This window comes from Dendrobium catenatum, unplaced genomic scaffold (assembly GCF_001605985.2).
Source record: "Dendrobium catenatum unplaced genomic scaffold, ASM160598v2 fragScaff_scaffold_30, whole genome shotgun sequence".
Classification (NCBI taxonomy): domain Eukaryota; kingdom Viridiplantae; phylum Streptophyta; class Magnoliopsida; order Asparagales; family Orchidaceae; genus Dendrobium; species Dendrobium catenatum.
The window spans coordinates 469,482-490,160 of NW_021318492.1; the positions used below are offsets into that span (position 1 = coordinate 469,482).

Sequence of the window (20,679 nt, forward strand, 5' to 3'; positions counted from 1 at the left end):
TCTATCAGATCATCGCTTGTCACCCTGAGCTTCGCCAGACCACCACCTGACGTCCTAAGCTCCGCTGAACCACCATATAACGTCCTAAGCTCTACCAAACAACTGCTCAATGCCCTGAGCTTCGCCGGACAACCACATGACATCCTAAGCTTCGATGTACCACCGCTTGACGCCTTGGGTTTCGTTGTACTGCTACCTAAAGCCCAGAGTTCTTTCGAGCCACCTACAAACACTAGTGTTCTACTAATTGACACCCGAACTTCCAAGAGACATCAGAATTCTGCCAAATCACCATGTGACCCTTAAAGTTCCACCAGACCATTAAGTGACGTCGGACTTTCATTTATCCCTGACTTCAACCATACGACTGATATTTGTAATCTAATCACCCTTCGGAGTGAATCAGCCTATTGTAACATGCTCAAATTCTAGTGAAATCTTTTTCAACTGGGCCAGTCCCCGTGATTTTTCCCCTTTCTAGGGTTTTCCACATAAAAATATCGCGTTCTTTGTGTGTGAGCTGGATATCCATGCAACGCTAAGACGTATGATCATAACTCTATTGTCGCGTATATTTTAGTCCGCAATAACTTGTTAAAGAAGTTTTTGGCCTTCATGATGGCCTTAGAAAGTAAATCGGAATAAGCATTAGTAAATATGCTAAAATTCTTAATCATAATACAATGTGGGTGATTATATTTTGTCATGCAATATATCTAAAATAGACAATACTTTAAAATAACAAAACCCTAAATAGGGTCAATGATCATTTTAAAATTGTTAAGAATTTTGACTTAATGCATAGCTTCTTAAATTATCACTTGACATGTATATTAATTCAAAATTTCACATTGAAGATATTTTTTCATTTGAAGGAAACAAAGGAGATTTAAAGACTAACCCTTTTACAAGTGATCAAGCCCATTATTGCTACTCTCTTCTTAGCCCACCTTCTTTGGGGTGGAATTAATAGTTATAAATAAAGTGCCATAAGACAATAATATACATGTTTTCTTATCATGTGAAAAAACTAGCATCTTAAGAAAATGCATGATTGCCAAAAAAAAGTTGGAAAAGTTTGCCCCAAAATTTATGGAGGCCTACTCAGACTTTAACTCTTCAAATAAGAGTTTTTTAGGCTTGATATAGTTGCATTATCCAAGCTATGTATGTCATAGGCCAATCATTATATCACAAAAGTAAGGCTTCATTTGGGAAAGCTTTCTTACTACTTTCTAAAATAGCTTTCTAGTATAAAAATTTTTTGAACTAAAAATTTTTGTACAAGAAAGCAATAAGAAAGTTGTCCCAAACAGAACCTAAGACTAATTATGGATAAGTGATTTTTATACTATCATTTCAATGTTCAATTTTAATTTTATGTTCTAGTGTCATGAAGAGGTAGGGGTGCATATTATGTTTGCATAAATTTTGTAACTCACATCATGCACTTGTGTCTGACCCATGCAAAATGGTTCAACCCAATTTAGACCCAAATTTTGATGCTTTCTCATATTATGGATGCTTTCCTATGTTACTTTTCATCTCTAATCGCCTCTTTAAGTTTTTGAATATGAGGATCATATTTTCATGTACGCGGAGACTTTCAACCACTTAATTTTATTATATATATATATATAGCAATTTCAAATAATAATAAAAATCTTTAAAATCAAGAAATAATGTAAATAATTATTTTTATTACTTTTCATTAAAAAATTACGTATTTTACCCTCACTTGCAAATTCATTGCTTTCTTCCCTCGACCACCGATCAGGGTTTCGGCACGTCGCCTGTCGATTTATCTCCTCGTCTCTCTGCCTCCTGCCCCTGACGAGTGACGGCACTCTGCTTCAATTCATTCCTTGCCGGGACAGCAATCTGCGATCCAGACCGCTTCCAAAGAGATCCGCCTTAAGCGGTAAGACGCTAGTTATTTCCTATGGCTTTCCCCCCTTGCCCTTTTGAATCTGCCCTTCGCTTCTTCTTCGCGCTGCTTGCCATTACTCCGTGGCCGAGACGGCAGCCCGCCCCTTTTTTTTTTTGCCTACTCTGCGTTTACTGCGGCAGTCGTCGCCCTAGTTCACGAGTGAGCGCTGATTTCCTTCTTTTCGTTCTTAATTTCGCTTTTTCTTCTTGCCCTAAACTTGCAATGCCGGCGCCCTGCTCCTCAGCTGCTGGGACTCCAGTGATTTTATTTAATATCTTCTATCACTGCCATATTCCTCTTCCATAAGCTAGCTTCCGGCTTTCCAACCTTCCCCTCACCCCCTCTCTTTTTATGAAGTGTTGGTTGTTGTCTAATGTGCATGCTCTGCGAAAATTCATTTGTGTAGATGGTTTATCTTATGAAATAAATGCTTAAATAGGCATTGATGCTTGAAGTTTTCCATTCTGTTCGCTAGTTTGAAGTATGTTGCTTAGAATGTGACAGTCCCACTTGACTAAATTTTTAGATCATGCTTATGATTTGGGTGGGTTTTCCTTGGTTTTGTGAATTCCAATAATTTGGTGAAACCTTCATGCCTTTGAGGATCGTTATCAGTATTATGTTTGCAAATTTTGATGGAAAACTACACACTTGAATATTCAATTATATGTATTGGAAAATTCACCTTAGTATCTAAACTTCCTCTATGATTCTTATTTGTTTGTACATCTATTTATCTGTACAAATATGTGAATTTGTGCTTGTTTGTGCTCGATTTATAAAAAGAGAAGTGATTTTTAGTGTTGCACTACCATAACGTATGAATTTATTGGCAACACCCAAATTTTTACTATTTTTGGTTACCTCCTTAATCTATAAATTCTTTCAAAGATGTCACTCTAGTTATTGATCTTAACCTTAAGGGAACATTCTAATTTTTTTTTAAATCATTTATTTCACCGCAAGAACAAAAATAACTTGCCCACACCTCTTGTGTGGTTGTTTATAACCTTCCAAATGTTAAACCTGGACCATTGGTACAATTTAGCTAGGTTAAATCGATGAACTTAATATTTTGGGCTATAAAATTATCTCAAACCCAAATATTTACAAATTGAGTCTAGTGAGCCCCTAAACCTAGGCCCATGTTTTTAGGATTAGTTCCACTTATCTATGGCTAAATTATTTTTGGTGGGATCAATTTGAGATTTTCTTGAGTTGCTTAGAGGATCCATCCATACTTGCATACCTTTCCCTTGTCGGGACAAGTTTTGTTAAGCCAACGAAGCTAATTCAATAATGTGTAGGAGAAGAATGTCGTATACTACTATCATGTGTAACATGGTTCCTGAATGGATAATAAATTGTTATATATGAGATATGTTACTTTAGAAGGATACACAAAGCCATATTGTTGCTTACTCCGCCTTTAATCTAATCCATTAAATAAGCATTGCATGTTAATAATGTGCTTAGGTTGGATTAAATTGCTGATGTTACCAACTAAAATCTACTCGACTTGTAGGACAATCCTTTTGTCACTTCTAAAGTTATATTATATTATCTACAACGATACCTGTATTAAGCTCAGCTTTTTTTTTTTTCATTTTTATATAACATTAAGTGGAGGATTGTATTAGATAGTCGACAACCATTGTCAGGTCCCAAGTCCTAGATGATAAAAGTGAAGGGTTGTATTTGGTAGTTGACAATCAGCGTAAAACATGTCAAATAATCATGACATTAATCCTTTAATATATTGTGTTAATATTTGGACATTACCCAGAAGTGACATGCTGTATGACTTGAATATAGGGAGAACTGTCCAAGGGCCACTACATTGGTGCTCAGTGTAGTGTTAAATAAGCAAGGATTCCCACATCAGTAATGGATGTGGGAAAATAAGCTAGTCCATAAAACTTGGAATATAAGTTCTCTTATAGACAAATTAATAGAACTAATAGATGTTATGATTCATAGGAATATAAATATTTTATGCATTTAAGAAACTAAATGGATTAGAGATAGTTTAGGATTTAAACTATGGTATTCAGATAGGGGTTATACTATAAATGGTGTAGGTGTGATTATAGATAACGGTTTGAGTGATAATGTTGTAGAAGTTAATAGAATTAGAGATAGAATTATGGCTTTAAAAATTATTATTGATGATAAGATTATTAACATTATAAGTGCTTATGTTTCTCAAGCAGGTTTGGATATGTGTTCTAAATTAAAATTTTCGAAGGACTTAGAATAATTAATATAAAATATACCTCTTAAAGAAATAATTTTTATTAGAGGAGATTTAAATTGACATATTGGTAAAGTCGTAAAAGATTTTAAAAATATTCATGATGATTATGAGTTTGGGGAGACTAATGAAGTTGGTAAGACCATATTAGACTTTGCTCTAGCTTATGATTTTGTGATTGCTAATACATTTTTTAAGAAAAGAGAGGAGCATCTCATCACTGATAAGAATGAATATAGCATAACTCAAATTGATTATTGTTCTTATATGAAAATAGATCGTTTAGATTGCAAATATTATAAATTTATTCTGATTGAAAATTTATGTCCCAACATCACTTATTACTTTTGGACTTTAAAATGAAGGGGCGAAATATGAAAAATAAAGTAAAATGTTGTTCTAGGATTAGAGAGAGACATTTAAAGAATACAAATAAAATATTTTTTAGAGAAAGATTCAAGATATTAAGATTTTGACGTGCATGAGGAAATTAATGTTATGTGAAAAAAAATTATGATATTAAGAATGTTGCAAAGAATGCGCTTAATCAAAAAGAAAAACTCATAAGAGTAAAAATAATTGGTGGTTGAATCAAAATGTACAAGAAAAGATGAAAAATAAGATTTGTTATAAAAATTTGTTTCGATGTAAAAGCTTGGAAAATTGAGAAATATAAAGGGGCTTGCAAGGAATATGAGAAAGTAATATACGATGCCAAGAACTTAGCTTATAATGATTTATATAATAGATTATATACTAAGGAGTGTGAAATATATATATGTATAATTTAGCCAAACAAAGAGATAAGAAAAATAAAGATATAATTCAAGCGAAGTGCATTAAGGATGAAGATTAAAAGTGCTTTTATTAGAAGAGTATATTTAACAAAGGTGGATGAGATATTTCAATAAACTTTTTAATGAAGATTGTGAGAATAAAATTGACTTTAGTGACCTTAGCATCCTAAATGAAAATAGAGATTTTTATTTTTGTTGTCGTATTATTAAAATCGAAGTTAGAGATGCCTTAAAGAAAACTAAGTGTGAAAAAGTGGTTGGACTTGATGATATTCAATAGAGGTGTGGAAATGCTTAGGAGGTGAAGAATTTATTGGCTTACAAAAATTTTCAATATAATTTTGAAGGCTTAAAAGATGCCAGATTAGTGGAGAAGAAGTGTGTTGATTCCTATTTTTAAGAATTAAAGTGATGCACAAGTGTGTGTTAATTATAGAGGAATTAAATTAATGTGCTATACTTTAAAACCATGAGAGAGAGTTATTAAGCATAGGTTATGACATGATACTAAGGTTCCTCAAAATCAATTTGGATTCATGCTAGGTAGGTCTACTATGAAGCTATACATTTATTAAGAGGTTTGATGGAGAAGTATAGAGATAATAAAGAGGATCTACATATGATATTTATTGATTTAGAGAAAGCATATGATAAAGTTCCAAGAAAAGTGTTCGGGAGAGTTTTAGGAAAGAAATAATTAATAATGCTTATATTCAAGTCATTAAAGATATGTATGTAGGACTATTACTTGTGTTTAAATACAAGGTGAATTGACCTAGGGGTTTCAAAATAAGTTTTCAGGTCTGGTTCGGGTCAATCCTCAAATCACTATTTAACCTGACCCGATTTTGGAAACTGGTTAGAAATTCAACCCCAACCGACCCCAAACCCAGGTCGATCCGACCTAACATTGACTAGGGCACAAGCTGTCGGACGCATGAGCATGGGGTCGAATGCGAGCAAGCAAGGGTTGCAGGGCGGACACAGGCGAGCGCTTGCTGCGGGATCGAGCGCATGCTGCGAGAAAGCTTGGGGTCGGGCTGCAAGTGTGGCCTTGGGATCGAGCGCAAGGGTCTGGGGGCGAGCAAGACATGTCTCAGTGGTTAAAGCGCAGGGGGAGGGTGCGGGATGCGAGCGTGATGTTAAGAACAGTGGTCGACCCTACATAGTGGGATAAAGGCTTGACGAGAATGCTCAGGTGGATGAAGATGAGATTTGAGAGAGTCGCCTAAGATGGTTTGGACACATAAAACATTGGCCTTCTGATGATCTGGTTAGAGGGTTAGATGTATTGGATTTGGCCTATGTTAAGAAAGGTAGAGGTAGACCTAAAAAGACTTGGCTAGAGAATATTATAAATGATATTTTTATTAAATTTAAATGAGAATTTGACTCTTAACAGGACACAATGGAGAAAAATCATTCATATAGTCGACCCTACATAATGGGATAAAGGCTTGATGATGTTGTTGTTGTATATAACATCATGTATTAACTTCGAGGTTAATAAAAAAAAATGTATTAACTTCGAGGTTGTTTGATTTGCTAAAAAAGGAATATAGAGTAAATTGGAATATACTTTGTAAAAGAAATGTGGTGTATTTGAAATGATTGGATTTATTTGAATGAATTTAAAATAAATGCAGTTGGTTCCTTTTTTGTTTAGTTTGAAGTAAAATAAATGCAGTGTAAAGCTGAATAAAGGTGGCGGCAGGGATTACGAACAGTGGTCGGGGACTGTGAGGGGTTGCTGACAACCGTGACGGGCGGCCACACAGGGGGAGGGGTGCAGCAGGCTCTGAAGAGCTAGAGAGGAGTTATTTTGCGATGTACTTTAGAATTCAACAAAAAATGGCAAGTGTTGAATTCATAAAAAATGAAATATGGAGTGAATTTGGAATTCACCAAAATTTTACTCTGCATTTTTTGTTCATCAATCCAAATATTAAAATTTAAAAAAGCCTTGCATTTAGAATACTTTACACTCACTTTTCATGAAACTAAACAAACCTTCACAGAAATTTTATCTTTTGCACGAACAAAGATTTGAGTGTGGCATGGATACTGCCATTGCCTCAAAAGCATAAATAGACTGTCTTGATATTGCTTTTGTAATAAAGCTATGGGGAGGACTTTCTTATGCTGACTAGACGGGCAGGTGGCTGGGCGGGAAATTACTCTCTCTTTCTCTATCTATCTATCTCACATCTCCTCCTGTCTTTCTGTCATTTGCATCCAACAATCATTTGATAATACGGTGAACCTTGTAGTTGGCTTCACCATGGTTGAAGTTTTCAACTTCACCATTTTTTTTCCTTCAACTTAAAATCATTTGCAAGATTAATTATTTCTTCATTCTTTGTTTCTTAATATATATTGAGCCATTAACTATCAATAGTCTCCATCCATTATTTGAAATTTCTTCATGGTATATGTTTACACTTTTTCTATGAAATATTTCATATAAAATTTAGGTGATTGTTTTGAATCCAAATCGGTGCTGTTGTTCTAAAACTTCTCATTTTGTTTTTTTTATGTTGCTTAAATGTTTAAGTGCTACTATTTTTTGCAGATCTTATACGTGAAAAAGAAATCTCATCCTTTGCCAAAGCTAATGACTTATCCTTGGTTTTATGGAAAGCAGTTATCTAATATTAATCCCTTGTTCTGCTTTACCTAGTGATTTGTTGGCTTTGGGTAAATCGACAATGAAATGATGAAAGAGGTTTGTGACTAGAGAGGGTATTTTCAAGAATTTAGATTTGGTTGGAAATTAAGGTCCCTATCTATATTGTGGAATACCTGGGGAGAATCTTGTTAGACCGGTCCGTGCGGGACCGGCCCAGCGCAAACTGGGCGGAGAAATCTCCGCCCGCGGAGATGCCAAGCAAGCCGCACACCGTGTGGGAGCTTTTTAGGAAGCTTTTTTGAGGGTTTTGAGAAGGAAATTTGAATGTAGGGACAGTTTAGGGATTTCCTTTTGATTTGTATGCATTAAATAGTTTGTTTTTCTTTGGTTTGGACATCTTGAATTTGGCTGAAATTTGAGATCTCTTAGATTTAGGTTTTCTTTGGCTCTAGCAGCGTCTAGAGATTTGGGAGAGATCGATCCTCCTCTCGAATTGAGGATCAATTGTATCTTGCGATTTTATTCATTGTCTAGTGGAATACAAGTCTCGCTTTGAGTTTTCTTTCAGTTTTCCTCTTAAAATCTGCTGTCTTATTGCTGTAAACAGCAGTTTTTATGTGATTTTCTGCGGTGGACAGCAGTCCAGTCACTGTTCTCGCTGTTTTTCCGAAGGTTGATAGAAAATACTTGAGATCTACAAGTATTTCCTATCAAATCCTTAGAGCAAATAAATGCTACTAGTCTAAGCTATTTTGTATCCCTAGCTCATTCCCATATATTAGCCATGATAAGTAGCTGCTCATCCTTCCTAGCTTCAGTTTCAGATAATGCGAGTGGAACATAGGTGTTGTATGAGCGCGATATTCATGGCATTGATTGTTCTCAAAACTAATGTTTATCCCCAAAGTTCAAAGAATGAATGAAGCATTTCTCATATCCATATGATGTTCTTCATGTTTAAGAATAGATGGGGGAAAAACAACAGCCCGTTCGCACCTATTGCTGAATAGCAGTTTGCCTCCAAGCTTAAATTGTTTTCAAATTCTTTTTTCCCTTGTTTTTGATAAAATCCTATTTGGTTTGGTTTGTTGAATTTTTTATGTGCCACGTGTAATGGAGGTGTAGTTTGGCTTATGTGTATGCATTATGCTTATTGCACGCAACTGTTTTATTCTTATCTTTTTTCTCAAGGACCTCCATGTAGATAGTGTATCATCTCGCATCTTGACATCCTATTTTATGTTGTTATAGCTTGCATATAGACATAAAATTATACCAATCATTCATCATTCCATTCATTTATCCGTTATGTCAATATATATTCACATCAATACAGAAACATCTCACATCTGCTTTACCCACAATGTAGATGCACATTGAAATGAAGAACATTAGATACATATGTATGTATATGCTTCTGCTTGATGCACCATTGATGATTTAAATAGGCTTTTTTTATTCATTATGATGTAGCTTCTTATGAATGTTACTATCGAATTACAATCAAACTATCGCAGTGTTTTAGCTTATCCACAAGGTGCCAATGTCTACGAAAGTTGACTCGCCATCTTCTGTCGAAGCTCGTCAAGCTCCAATTTCTGCTTCAACTACAGTTTCATCCAGTAGCCCCAAGGTTTCCATGTTTGGGACAAAAGCCGGATTTGTCATACCAAAGAATAAATTGTCAGGTTCCTTGGTTCCCATTTTCCGTGGTGGGAGCAAAATAGATACTGCAAGTGTTGTCAAGGAAGAGAGCACAAAACAAGTCCAACGAAAAACAAAATGGGGTACGGATCTTACACAAGATGCTAATGTTCGAAAGGGAAAAGCTTTAGCTTATCAGGTATGTTATGTGCCTTTCCGTCTTGTGCTTTTGCCAAACCTTTCATACAAAAGTATAATAATAATCTATGCTGATTATTTCCTACATTTTTATAGTGTTCTGTTAGGTATAGTTTTTTATTGTTACTAATCTAATATAAGAAAGATTGGTATTCTCATTGGTGACTTTCCACCCTCCAATCATTATGATTTTCCTGAGCACTAGAATCACACAGCTCCATTTAGTGAAAAGGGAGCTACTTCATGCGTGTCAATGGAAGGTCTCTAACCCCTCCAAGGCACTAAAGTGGCATTCCTTGTGAATTCTTACATAGGAAGCTTCAAATTCCAGGCGGCATTAAGTGATATTACTGCCTGTCTGGTGGTAAAAATTTTGAGCAGACTAGAGTGGAGCAGATCACTCAGCAGCTGAAGTCTGGATCTCTGGAATTTGAAGAAGATCAAGGTTCTGAGTCACCAAAGCTGGTTTCCAATGCTAATTCAGATAGCAAGGTATAAACTATTGTTTTTATATAATTTATGATATTTTCCTTTCATAACATTCAATTTTTAATTTTAATTTTAAGCGGTTGTGTTAAAACATTGCAGGCTCGCAAGGTTCAGCCTCTGGAATTGGAACGAAGGGAACTTATTGGTAAGCTGCAAGACTTGTAGATGAGCTCAACCTACATACATTTGATTTCACTATATATATCTTTGTTTGCTTTCAGGCGAAATATTACGGTTAAATCCCAGTTACAAGGCTCCACCAGATTACAAGCCACTAATGAAGGAGTCTAAAGTTCTAATTCCAGTACGTAGAGCTGAAGCGTATTTGATTTTTTTTTTTCTGCAGACAATTTTCTTTTCCTAGTTTGATTTTTATTTTCAAAACAATGTACGGCATCTTGTTGTTTTCACTATAGAAGGGAGCCGGGACTGATGTACTTGTTATGATGGTGCTACTTGTACAAGTTATTAGGAAAATGCACAATCGCATAAATGCACCAACTAAATTGAATTGGACCCATAGATTTTGTAGGTGCAGGACAAGCCCATCTCATTCTTCTGAGTGGAAATTTGAAGGTCGCGCCTAGCTTTGAAATGCATCAATTCTAACTTATGTAATTCATTTGTTTGAACATCATATATTCCATTTGTAGACTAACTTCCGTAGCTTCACAATATTAGAAATTGGATTGAATGTTCATTCCTTTGATACCTTTAAAACAGGGTCTTGAAGTTTTTTTCTTGAAAGAAATGAAGATTCTGCTTCATTTCCTTTAGGAAACATCTGTTGACCAACATGAGCTTTCTGAAATGGAAAGTATTTGTAGTGGGCCTAGAATAGAGGAGCATCATTGTGTTCTTCTTGTTTCTGAGAAGGGATAATGTCAGTCGGGTTGTTTTTCTTAGGCATCTTGCTGGTAGTTCAGAATGTACAATAAAATAAGGTGCAGAGTATAATAATAATTAAAGAAAATCTTAAATGGTGCTTTGAGGGCTTATTCTTTCACTAGTGCAAATCAGATCGTTTTCAACAAAACTGAATAGAGGCAAAGGGGGTCGCTTCCTAGGAAGTAAAAGAGTAGGCGGCAATGTCACTTTTTTTACAGCTATTAGTTGCTTAGTGGTGGATATTGTTGTGATAACTGATGACCATGAATAGCAAGGGCAGGCAATCATAACATAACCAAATTCATTTCCCTTAAAAGAAGTCAAGAAGTGAAAATCCTAATCATTACATACAAAGATCATTTAGGTTTTTTAGTGGTGGAGATTGTTGTTATAATTGATAACCATGACTCTAGCAAATTCAAGCAATCTTAGCAGAATCAAATTCATTTGCCTTCAAAAACTTTGAAATAATGAACACTCCTTTAAGAAACCCAAACATGAAAACCATAAAATCATATAAATACAAACTAATGGATGTGCATGGTGTGTTGCAGCTATACCAAAAGCTGTAATATTGGTGTGCTTGCACGTGCTCTCACAAACAGAAGAATGCCATCCACTAACCCTCGTTGATTGTGAGATCATCAATCCGCCATTTTGGTTAGGCTGGTGGGGCAAGGGTGCAAAAAATTAAAGCTAGATTAGGATATTGGAGTTGTTAATGGTGCTTTTGAAAGACAAAGGGTTGTTTGTGGAGAAAGAGCTGTGTGGCTCTCATGGCCATGGTTGTGGAGAAAGAGCCAGGGTGATGAGGATAATGAGAGAGGCGGGATGATGATGAGGAAGAGTAATTGACCAACTATGGTTTAGCTTTACTTCAAATAGATTTCTTTTTCCTTACATATTTAGCGAGTACTTTAGGTATTTTGTTCAAAAGTAATGGTATTGTTAAGATAGAGACCTAAATGAAAGCGGATAGCAATGTTAGGGACCTAATTCTACTATATTCTTTTTAAATGAGGGCGATCCTCATACCTCAAGGGCCCACGTGCAATTTATCCAAAATCTTCAATTGACTATGAGTTGACATTTCGATTAATTTGCTCTTCATTATTTGATGATTACTTGAATAATTTCTTGGTTCATATAATATTACTATATTGATGTTGAATACGGTATTTCTGTGTTTTTAGAATTAATGACCGTAGGACTGGCTTTAATGGAAATAATTTCTGCTCAAGTGCTACTATTATGCAGCAATGATATATTTGCTTTGAAAAGTGCTAGCACACTTGGTGCTTCTGCTTGGAAGTACTGATATATGTCTCATTAATTGTAGTTTTTTTTTTTCAATATTTGCAGATTAGAACATATCCAGGCTACAACTTTGTTGGCTTGTTATTGGGGCCTGAAAGCAACACACAAAAAAGACTTGAAGAAGTAAATCCGCAACACCATTGCTAGCTTTTTCATGCAGGCTTGTTATTATTTTTTCACTGATAGAGACAAATTTCAAATAGAACGTTCTTATGTATCCCTTGTTTCAAATTTCACTAATATGTCCCTCACTGTCTCGTAAGTTTTTGATAGTTCTTTCTGTTAATAAGACCATTAAAGTTCTTGTTTGAAGCTTTACATTGGTCTGTCTTTTACCACGAAAAGCTCAAACCAGTCCTTTTACACATTCTTATGTGTCTATTTACTTGAAGAACCAACCCCTTCCTCTTGTGCTCATTCTATTAAAGTTTCTCTTTCCTTCCTCCACTGCCATAAACCCCTCCCACAACTACATTGTGGAGGGTAAAATGTTTTGTCAGTTGGGTCTGATTCAAGAGGGAAAAAGCAAGTTGGTCATCATTGGAGCTTGGGGTTCGCAGAAACCACCTTTTAATTGGGTGGCCGCACTCTAAAGCCATGTGGTCCATGTTTTTCAATTAGTTGTGGACAGTGGGTAGGTTTAGAAAAATAGTAACATAATGTAATTTGCGATGAAACGTAGAACTATTGTCATCAATCATCATTCTAAGGATATTTTTCATTCCTATATAAACTGTATCAAAGACCACAGCATGCTAGCTTTTCTTTTGAATTGAATAATATACATTTAATGTTCTCATGCTTGCATATTCATGCATTAGGAAACTGGAGCTAAAGTACGAGTTTATGGAACTAAATCTGGCTTCGGGGAGAAGGTAAGTTATTTTCATTTTTCCCTTCAACATTGAATCATTTCCATTTCTATAGCAATATATTGACATAACTACTTTCTTTCGCACAGCACTGACAGAATTATGGGTAAAAATTTTAAAAGTGAATGTGTTTTTGGGTCACCGAAAGAAGTTTTTTTATTTATTTTTTATTTACCTAGTTTTTTATAAGGTTAGTATGTGACATGAGGCATCTTTTTTGTCAATCGATATATGTGGAAAACTTTATGAAATCAAGTAGTGCTACTGGATACATGAAGGATGAGGCATGCCAATGAAAAAAATAAGAGTGGTGATACAAATATGAAAGTCTATACTTAGGGGGAATGCAAATGTATTAATACTGATTTAATTGTCTTTTTCATACTTCAAAATTTTCTACGTATTTTGATTTTACATGCATATGATGAGTATCTCTATAAGAAGGCGATGCATTCTCTAATATTTTGATTTACCTAGTCTGTTTTGGTTTACCGCTTGACTGGAAACTACTTCAATTTCACTATTATCAGATTTTCTTGTTCAACTGTTTATGATTGCTTGTTTCAACATGTAGGGTTCTCCTATTTATCCGGTTGTTGATTTGGATGGTGGTTTTATGTTTTCATGTGCTTCTTGCCTTGTTTTTGGTTTTTACTATCTTCTTTTTCAGGGAATTCAGCTTCTCTGGTGTCTTCTATTTTCAATTTTGCACTGTAGCTGAGAGTCAGTTGCTCTATTTCCTTCTATTATCGTTTGCATTGTATTTAGGATTTGTCCACTCTATTTCCTTCTGTTCTTGTTTTTTGCATTGTATCTAGGATTCAACTGCTATGTTTCCTTCTAATCTTAGTTTTTGCACTATAGTTGGGTTTCAACCATATTGGCTGCCGATCTTGGAACTTAGCGAAACTTTCTGTTTTTGTGCTGGATTCAACTGCTATGTTCAACCATATTGGCTGCCGATCAAAATTTTGTGTGCTATAGCCTATAAGATGCAACTTTTTTATTGCATTGTAATGGTTTATGATAATTTAAGGGAACATTGGTCCATGTACCCAACCCAGCGTGGGCCTAATTCTCTTTGGTGGATTTTATCCTAGTTTTTTTTTTAATCTACATTATGATTGTTTTTTCATGTGTGATTGAGATTTGGTTAAATCTATCACACTGTTTTTTCCCTGTTATTTAATTTTAATTGTTGTATATTTTTGTTCTTTCCTAGATTTCTTTCCTAATTGCAGCTGTAGACTATCTTCTAATTATCATTTGGAGTGAGTTTTACATGTTTTTTGAATTACATCAAAAGGGTTGAAGTTTTTGATTGATTAGAGTTGGACTGAAATTGTATTTTTATCATTTTTATGCTTCCCATCCTAGATTTGCACTAGAGAAACCCTAGATCTTGAGCTGCATTGGATTTGGTGTCCGAGCATTTTGGTACATCATTATGTTAACAAAAAATTGGGTCAATTAATCGAATAAAAATTGGGTCAATTAATCGAATAATAGACATGCAATATAAACAAAGTCATTTAAGTTGTTGCTTTAGGTGACAACATGACTATGGTGAGGTTTAAAATTATATTTCTATGTTAATGTGGGGTTTAATCTTGGAGAATTATAAAATTGAATTGATAGTATGATTTCTCTTAGCCGTACTTAAAAGACTTTTGTTTTCAGAGTGAAATAACCAAGTCAGACATTAGTAATTCTCAGGAGACGTACGATGACCTTCATGTCCATGTTTCAGCAGATACATATGAGAAGGTTGATGCAGCAGTAGCGCTGATTGAGCTTCTACTCACTCCAGTATCTGTAAGTTCGCTGTATTTATATCCACATAAAAGGTGTGCTGTTCCCTCTGATGTTCTGAAAAATTATGCGTTGTTTTTTTTTTTTTTTAACTTTTGATCAGGGAAATGCTGGAGTCACTCCAAAAGTTGCGAGTGAGGATGTTCAAACCAAAAATCTGGACTCATCTGGTATTTTTATGACGCCTGTGAACAATGTTATTCAAGCTGTACCTCAATCTCCGTCTCTGCCTGTTCAGCCTGGCCAATCACCATTTCAACCATACCCTGCTCCCTGGTTCCCAACAACCACACCAAATGTTCCTTCTAATCCATCTTCTGCTTTCATGCCTCCACTTTTTCCCAACAATCCTACCCAGTTTCCACTTTTAAGGCCTCCTCCTGGCATCCCTCAGTATTTCACTCAAGCTCCTAATATCCTCTCAGTTCCAAGAACATCAACGCCGACTGTCTTAAGGCCCCCATTACCTATTCAATTGCCTCCAAACCAACCCCCTTCAGGCCCCATCTCACAGTCATTGACCTCTCGCCCAGTGCCAACTTTAAAGCCACCTGGACAAGTAAACCCGCTGATTGGACCCCCAATTAGACCACCAGTAACTTCTTCTGCCTGGCCCCTTGCTCCAAATCCTTCAGGGCCAAGCATTAATCAGGTGGCTCCTTCAAATGCAACAATGAGGGCTTTGGGTGTTCCTTCAGCTTCCATGAGCTCTGGGCCTTCTCAATTTAACGTTTCTGATATTGCAAGGCCTCCCGCTGCAAATTTTACCCCTCACTCATCTTCTCTCATTTCCGCCCGACTTTCCACAAATCCACCTATTTTTTCGCCGGTGCCTTCGCAGACCGGACTTGTTCCAACTCCAGGAATGGCTTCATCATTCTCAGGATCATTGGCTTCACCACCACCAGCTCAACGTCCAACTTCTTTCCTGCAGAGAGCTCCTTCTGCCCCGGTAATGACTTCACCTTCCCCTTTAATAGTCCGGGCTCCTATCCCAATGCCAGCACCGCCTCATGCACAAGCTCCTATACCCGTGCAACCACGGTTGCAGCCACCTCAGCCACTGCCACCTCTATCCACTTCCAATGCAACCATCATTCCTACTTTCCCTCCTTCAGCAAACAGTCCTATTGGTGCTTCCCCTGTTACAACTCTCAAACCACCGCGCCCCATTTCCGGCGATTTTACTTTTCAGCCTCTCCGAACTCAACCACCACCATCTTCCCCAAACACTCCGGCAGCTCACAATTCTGCACTACAGAACTCACCACAGGCTCCATTTGCAGCGCCAAAAGCACCATCCTTTCGACCAGCTTTACAAAGTCCCATTCCTGCAGCCCTTCCTCAAAGTTCTCCTAGGCTTCCAGCTGCTCCTACTGCTTTTCCAGCCAATGCAAGCAACATTAGACCACCATCTCACATGCTTCAAGGATACCCAAGCCCAGCTCCTGTACAGCCAGTGGCCCAAGCTGTTCCAGTTGGCTCACCACGCTTTCCTAGTGCTGCCCAAGCTCCAAATCCTTCAGGAGGCTCCATGCCTGCTTATCCTGAAAATTTTCATCGATTGCCTCTTGTTAGTAGACCTGCAGGAAGTTTTACTGTACCAAACCAACCGCTAGCGGATAAACCAATCGGCTTTACGCCCGGAAATGTACACACAAGTCCTGGAGGCAATCAGATTTATGATCCATTTTCACCAACAGCTTCAGCAGCACCTCCACAACAGGGAGCCAGTAAAAAACCAGAGACAGATGCTGAATATGAAGATCTAATGGCCTCTGTGGGAGTAAAGTGATTCTGTTAGAAACACAAACTCAAACAGAGCATTTTTAAAAAGGAATCGTCTATAGAAGAAGAATTTAATGCTTGCAAGTTGAGAGGGTGTCTAGCCTTATAAACTGACTGGTTTGAGCACACTTTACATGTATTAATGTAGGAAATTAGTGTAGACAAAGTTGAAATTGCAGTGTTGCCATTTTGAACCATCAATTTTCATGTACTAATCTTCATTTGCCTAAGCATTATTAACCTTTTTATAAAGTAAATCACCATGTCTAATTCATCCCTTACAGTAAACATACAAGCCTATTCAGAACAATAACGAGATCTTGTCCTCATTCAGGAGATTTCAACCTTATGAATGTTAGTGCAATGGTTAAAATTAAAATATTTATGCTAAAAAGTTGCTTTAAAAAGGCCGTCCCAAATAAAATCTAATTCACGACTTCATGATGTTCACTATAAGTGCTAAAGATCACTAAATATAGTCTTAAATCCACTGTTTTGAGCCACATTATGGCTAATATAATCACATTATGGCATTCCCAAGCAATTGCAAATGAACATATCATCAAATTGAATTATTTTATCCATTTCAACAATGGTTGAATGATGTTCTATACTATGATAATTATAAAGAATTATTTGTGCAATTATAGACCCTTGAATGAATTATTGGTTGATCATTTATATTGGAAATGATATATTTAAAAATATTGATAGTAAAATTATTATAAAATGATTTAAAAATATGAAGATTCGGAGGGATATATTATATAAGTCAGAAGACATATAAGAGGATATAAATAACTTATGCTTTGGATTGTAATATTTTTATAATATAAATTTTATAATAATAAATTCTTTTTTTTTTAAATAGACTATACTGATTTAAAGTCCGATTAAAATGTGTATTTAAATAAAAAAAAATTCTAACTCCACCACTGCATAAATAATATCAACTCAATAATTTCGATGGACCTCAACTTAAGTCTAACTCCAACCATTGTTTAATAAATTCAGCACAATAAATATAGCTAAATCATATTATATAAAAATATCCTAATATAATATGATTGTTATTATTGAAAATTTTAATCACATTACAAAAATTTTGAATTTAAAATTAACATGATTTTTATTTTAACATTCAATACTAAAATAGTGGGAAAAAAACTTTAAAAAAAACTAAAAAAATAAGTGAGAAAAAATTGATAATGAATGGTAAGGTAATTTTTTTTTCTCTCATATTTTCTCCTTGTTCCTACTTCTACTATAAGGCAAAAACCCAAAACCCCGCTTCCTAAGCCTCGCTGCTTCGGCCGCCAACCCCCATCGTCGTCCAACCGTCTTCACTGTCCTTCTTCAGCGACCAGTCCATTATTCTTTTTCGTCTGGTTTCTAACCCTAACTCCATTCTGCTTGATTTTTCCCTCTTAACTGGATCCGAGGGTTGGAATACTGTGCTTGTAAGATATGTCACCGTCTCAGTTGTCTTCTTCAGTCAGGTCTGAAAATTTTCCTAATCCTTCAGTCTTACAGTGGTACCATCGTTTACCTGCATTTCTTTCTTCTATAAACGAGCTACTTCGGATTTAATTTCTTCCTCTTGTTGTTGGGATTTCACTTCATCTTGTTATCATTTGGATATTACCTGATGGGTGTTCGATTCGTATTTCTATTAGCTGGAATCACTTTTTTAATCTCAAAGGTCTTACTTGATGAGAAGAGTGGGTTTAGGTTTATTGCATGCAACAGTTTTGAGAAAAAAGAGACCTTCAATCAATTATTCTTCTGCGTCCTCTTTGTTATGTTGCGATCACCATCTCCCCATTTCAGATTCAACCAGTCAACTGAGTTCCACCAATGGAATTGAGGGAACAGATTACAGTTTTAATTTCAACAGGCGCCCAAGTTTTCTTCCTTATGTGGCCATTGTTGTGCACACGTTGGATTGGAGTTTGGTGAAGGATACAAAGTTTGCTGATACCGTGAATCAGTTTGGTTTATCTCATTCAGTAGAATCATTTGCGATTCTCATTGGAATATTTTCCTTATCAGGAATGCATGGCAAGGCTCGCTTCTTATTTAGAAGCATTGTAGAGTACTACAATAATTCAAAGCATAGTAGCCCGTGCTTTGAGTTGTTTGATTTGCTATCTTTATTGGTCAGTTTTGCAAATGGTGCTGTGAAATTGTTAGAACCTTATAGATCTGTCATTCAGGTTTTAGCTGAGAATTCCATGTTTGAGGATGCAATCATGGCATATTTGAAGGTTAAAAAGATTGGATTGGAAATTGATGTTCAGTTATGCAATTTCTTGATTAAACGTTTGGTTGATAAGAATGAGATTGAATATGCTAGGAGTTTGTTCTATGACATGATGAAATCAGGCCCACCACCTAATGTCTATACTTACACTATTATTATAGATATGTGCATGAAGAAAGACATAATGGAGGTGCAGGAAGCTAGTTATATTTTATTGGAAATGGAAAGGAATGGTGTGAGACCAAATGAAGTTACCTATGCTACATATATTCGAGGGCTTTGTTCTGCTGGAGATGTAGAATCTGCTTGGGACTTTCTCCAGGATTTGAAGAGTAGAAGACTTCCATGTAACACTTACAGTTATAATGCCATTATTTATGGCTTCTCTTCTAATGGCAATTTGCAGAAATCTCTGATGGTATTTAAAGAAATGAAGGAATGTGGAGTTCAACCTGATGTCCATAGCTATAGCATTTTGATAGATACATTATGCAAGGGGGGTAGCATTGCTGAAGTCAACAACTTGTTTATGGAAATGATAAACAATGGAATCATGCCCACCATTGTTAGTTATAGTTCCCTTTTATATCGTTTATGTTCGGTTGGGAAAGTTAAAGATGCTTGCTTAATATTTAATCAGCTACGGGAAAATGGACAATCATTTGACCTCATTGCTTATAGTATCCTTACTGGTGGCTGTTCCCAGAATGGGGATGTAAATGGTGCTCTGATGCTATGGGGGGACATGATCAAAAGGAATCATGTTCCGGATGTTTATTATTATACCATTCTTGTTCATAGTTATTGTAGAGTTGGATGGATGGACGAAGCTCTAATACTTTTCGAAAGCATGTATAGTACCGGTGTGATGCCCAATATTGTTACATGCACTTTAATCATTGATGGGCTTCTCAAAAAAGGATTCACGATAGAAGCATTGAAGTTTTTGAATGGCATGGATGAGCTTGGAATTATTCCAAACTTGTATACATTTACTACTATTATCAATGCCATGTGCAAAGCACAGATGGAAGAGGTGGCATGGGGTTTTTTGGGAACTGTGATGAAGAGAGGCTTTGTTCCTGATGTTGTTTTGTACAGTACCCTTATTCATGGCCTTGTCAATAAATCAAGCTTGGAACAAGCATTTAAGCTTTTTGGTAAAGTGATGAAGGAAGGTGTTACTCCAAATATGTTCACATATACTAGCCTTATAAGTGGACTCTGTCATGAAGGTAGCTTTCCTAGAGCATGGTTTTTATTTGAAGAAATGGTTAAGAATGGAATGGTTCCTGATATGATTGTATATACATCTCTAATATCAGGTTATTGTAAGCATAAGAATATGATGAAGGCAGAGGAAGTCTTTAGAACAATGCAGGAAAATGGTTTATCAGGAGATGTTTATTTATACAATTGCCTGATAGATGGATACTGTAATCTATTTCTAATGGATGCTGCTATCCTGAAAATGGATAGAATGATCCAATATGGTCTCGCCCCTGATGTTGTGACTTATACTATTCTCATTAATGGATACCGCAAGATGGGTGATAAAGATAAAGCCCATAAGATGTTTAAGTTAATGTTGAAACAGGGCATATCACCGGATACTCTATGTTATTTATCGTTAGGATTGGATAATTGCCCTGTGGAAACAGGTTGAGTGCTCAAAGGATGATTTTCTTTGTTTCCACTAGTCAATGATTGCATGTTTCTCCATCAATCATTTCCAATAATTCTGGTACATTTGTTTCTACTGCGCTACTACTAAATTATTATTATTATTATTCATTTA

General features: G+C 35.9%; 2 protein-coding genes across 5 annotated transcripts; both read left to right on the forward strand.

Annotated features, from left to right (window-relative positions):
• The first annotated feature begins 1,754 nt into the window (after positions 1 to 1,754).
• On the forward strand, positions 1,755 to 16,875 carry LOC110103855 (branchpoint-bridging protein). Of its 4 annotated transcripts, none has more exons than XM_020832717.2 (9): positions 1,755 to 1,921; positions 9,128 to 9,453; positions 9,834 to 9,944; positions 10,041 to 10,086; positions 10,163 to 10,245; positions 12,192 to 12,269; positions 12,968 to 13,021; positions 14,699 to 14,833; positions 14,934 to 16,875. In XM_020832717.2, exons 2-9 carry the CDS (start codon positions 9,154 to 9,156, stop codon positions 16,623 to 16,625), a joined length of 2,499 nt encoding a protein of 832 aa, XP_020688376.1. In that variant the 5' UTR covers positions 1,755 to 1,921; positions 9,128 to 9,153; the 3' UTR covers positions 16,626 to 16,875. The 4 variants fall into 4 exon arrangements, with proteins under 4 accessions (XP_020688376.1, XP_028549061.1, XP_028549060.1 ...); XM_028693228.1 differs by having other exon boundaries at positions 14,735 to 14,833; XM_028693227.1 differs by having other exon boundaries at positions 9,136 to 9,453.
• A 992-nt stretch (positions 16,876 to 17,867) lies between these two features.
• On the forward strand, positions 17,868 to 20,679 carry LOC110103815 (pentatricopeptide repeat-containing protein At3g22470, mitochondrial-like). The gene is made up of 2 exons (XM_020832672.2): positions 17,868 to 20,116; positions 20,207 to 20,679. The coding sequence occupies exons 1-2, from the start codon at positions 18,331 to 18,333 to the stop codon at positions 20,545 to 20,547; spliced, it is 2,127 nt and encodes a 708-aa protein (XP_020688331.1). The 5' UTR covers positions 17,868 to 18,330; the 3' UTR covers positions 20,548 to 20,679.

Bases quoted from the DNA above. Each gene is read 5' to 3' on its own strand.
- LOC110103815 (XM_020832672.2), top strand. From the start codon at position 18,331: ATGAGAAGAGTGGGTTTAGGTTTATTGCATGCAACAGTTTTGAGAAAA. The intron at 20,117-20,206 runs GTAGCTTTCCTA...CTCTAATATCAG, and splicing joins AAGTGGACTCTGTCATGAAG to GTTATTGTAAGCATAAGAAT.
- LOC110103855 (XM_020832717.2), top strand. From the start codon at position 9,154: ATGTCTACGAAAGTTGACTCGCCATCTTCTGTCGAAGCTCGTCAAGCT. The intron at 9,945-10,040 runs GTATAAACTATT...AAAACATTGCAG, and splicing joins ATGCTAATTCAGATAGCAAG to GCTCGCAAGGTTCAGCCTCT. The intron at 10,087-10,162 runs GTAAGCTGCAAG...GTTTGCTTTCAG, and splicing joins GGAACGAAGGGAACTTATTG to GCGAAATATTACGGTTAAAT.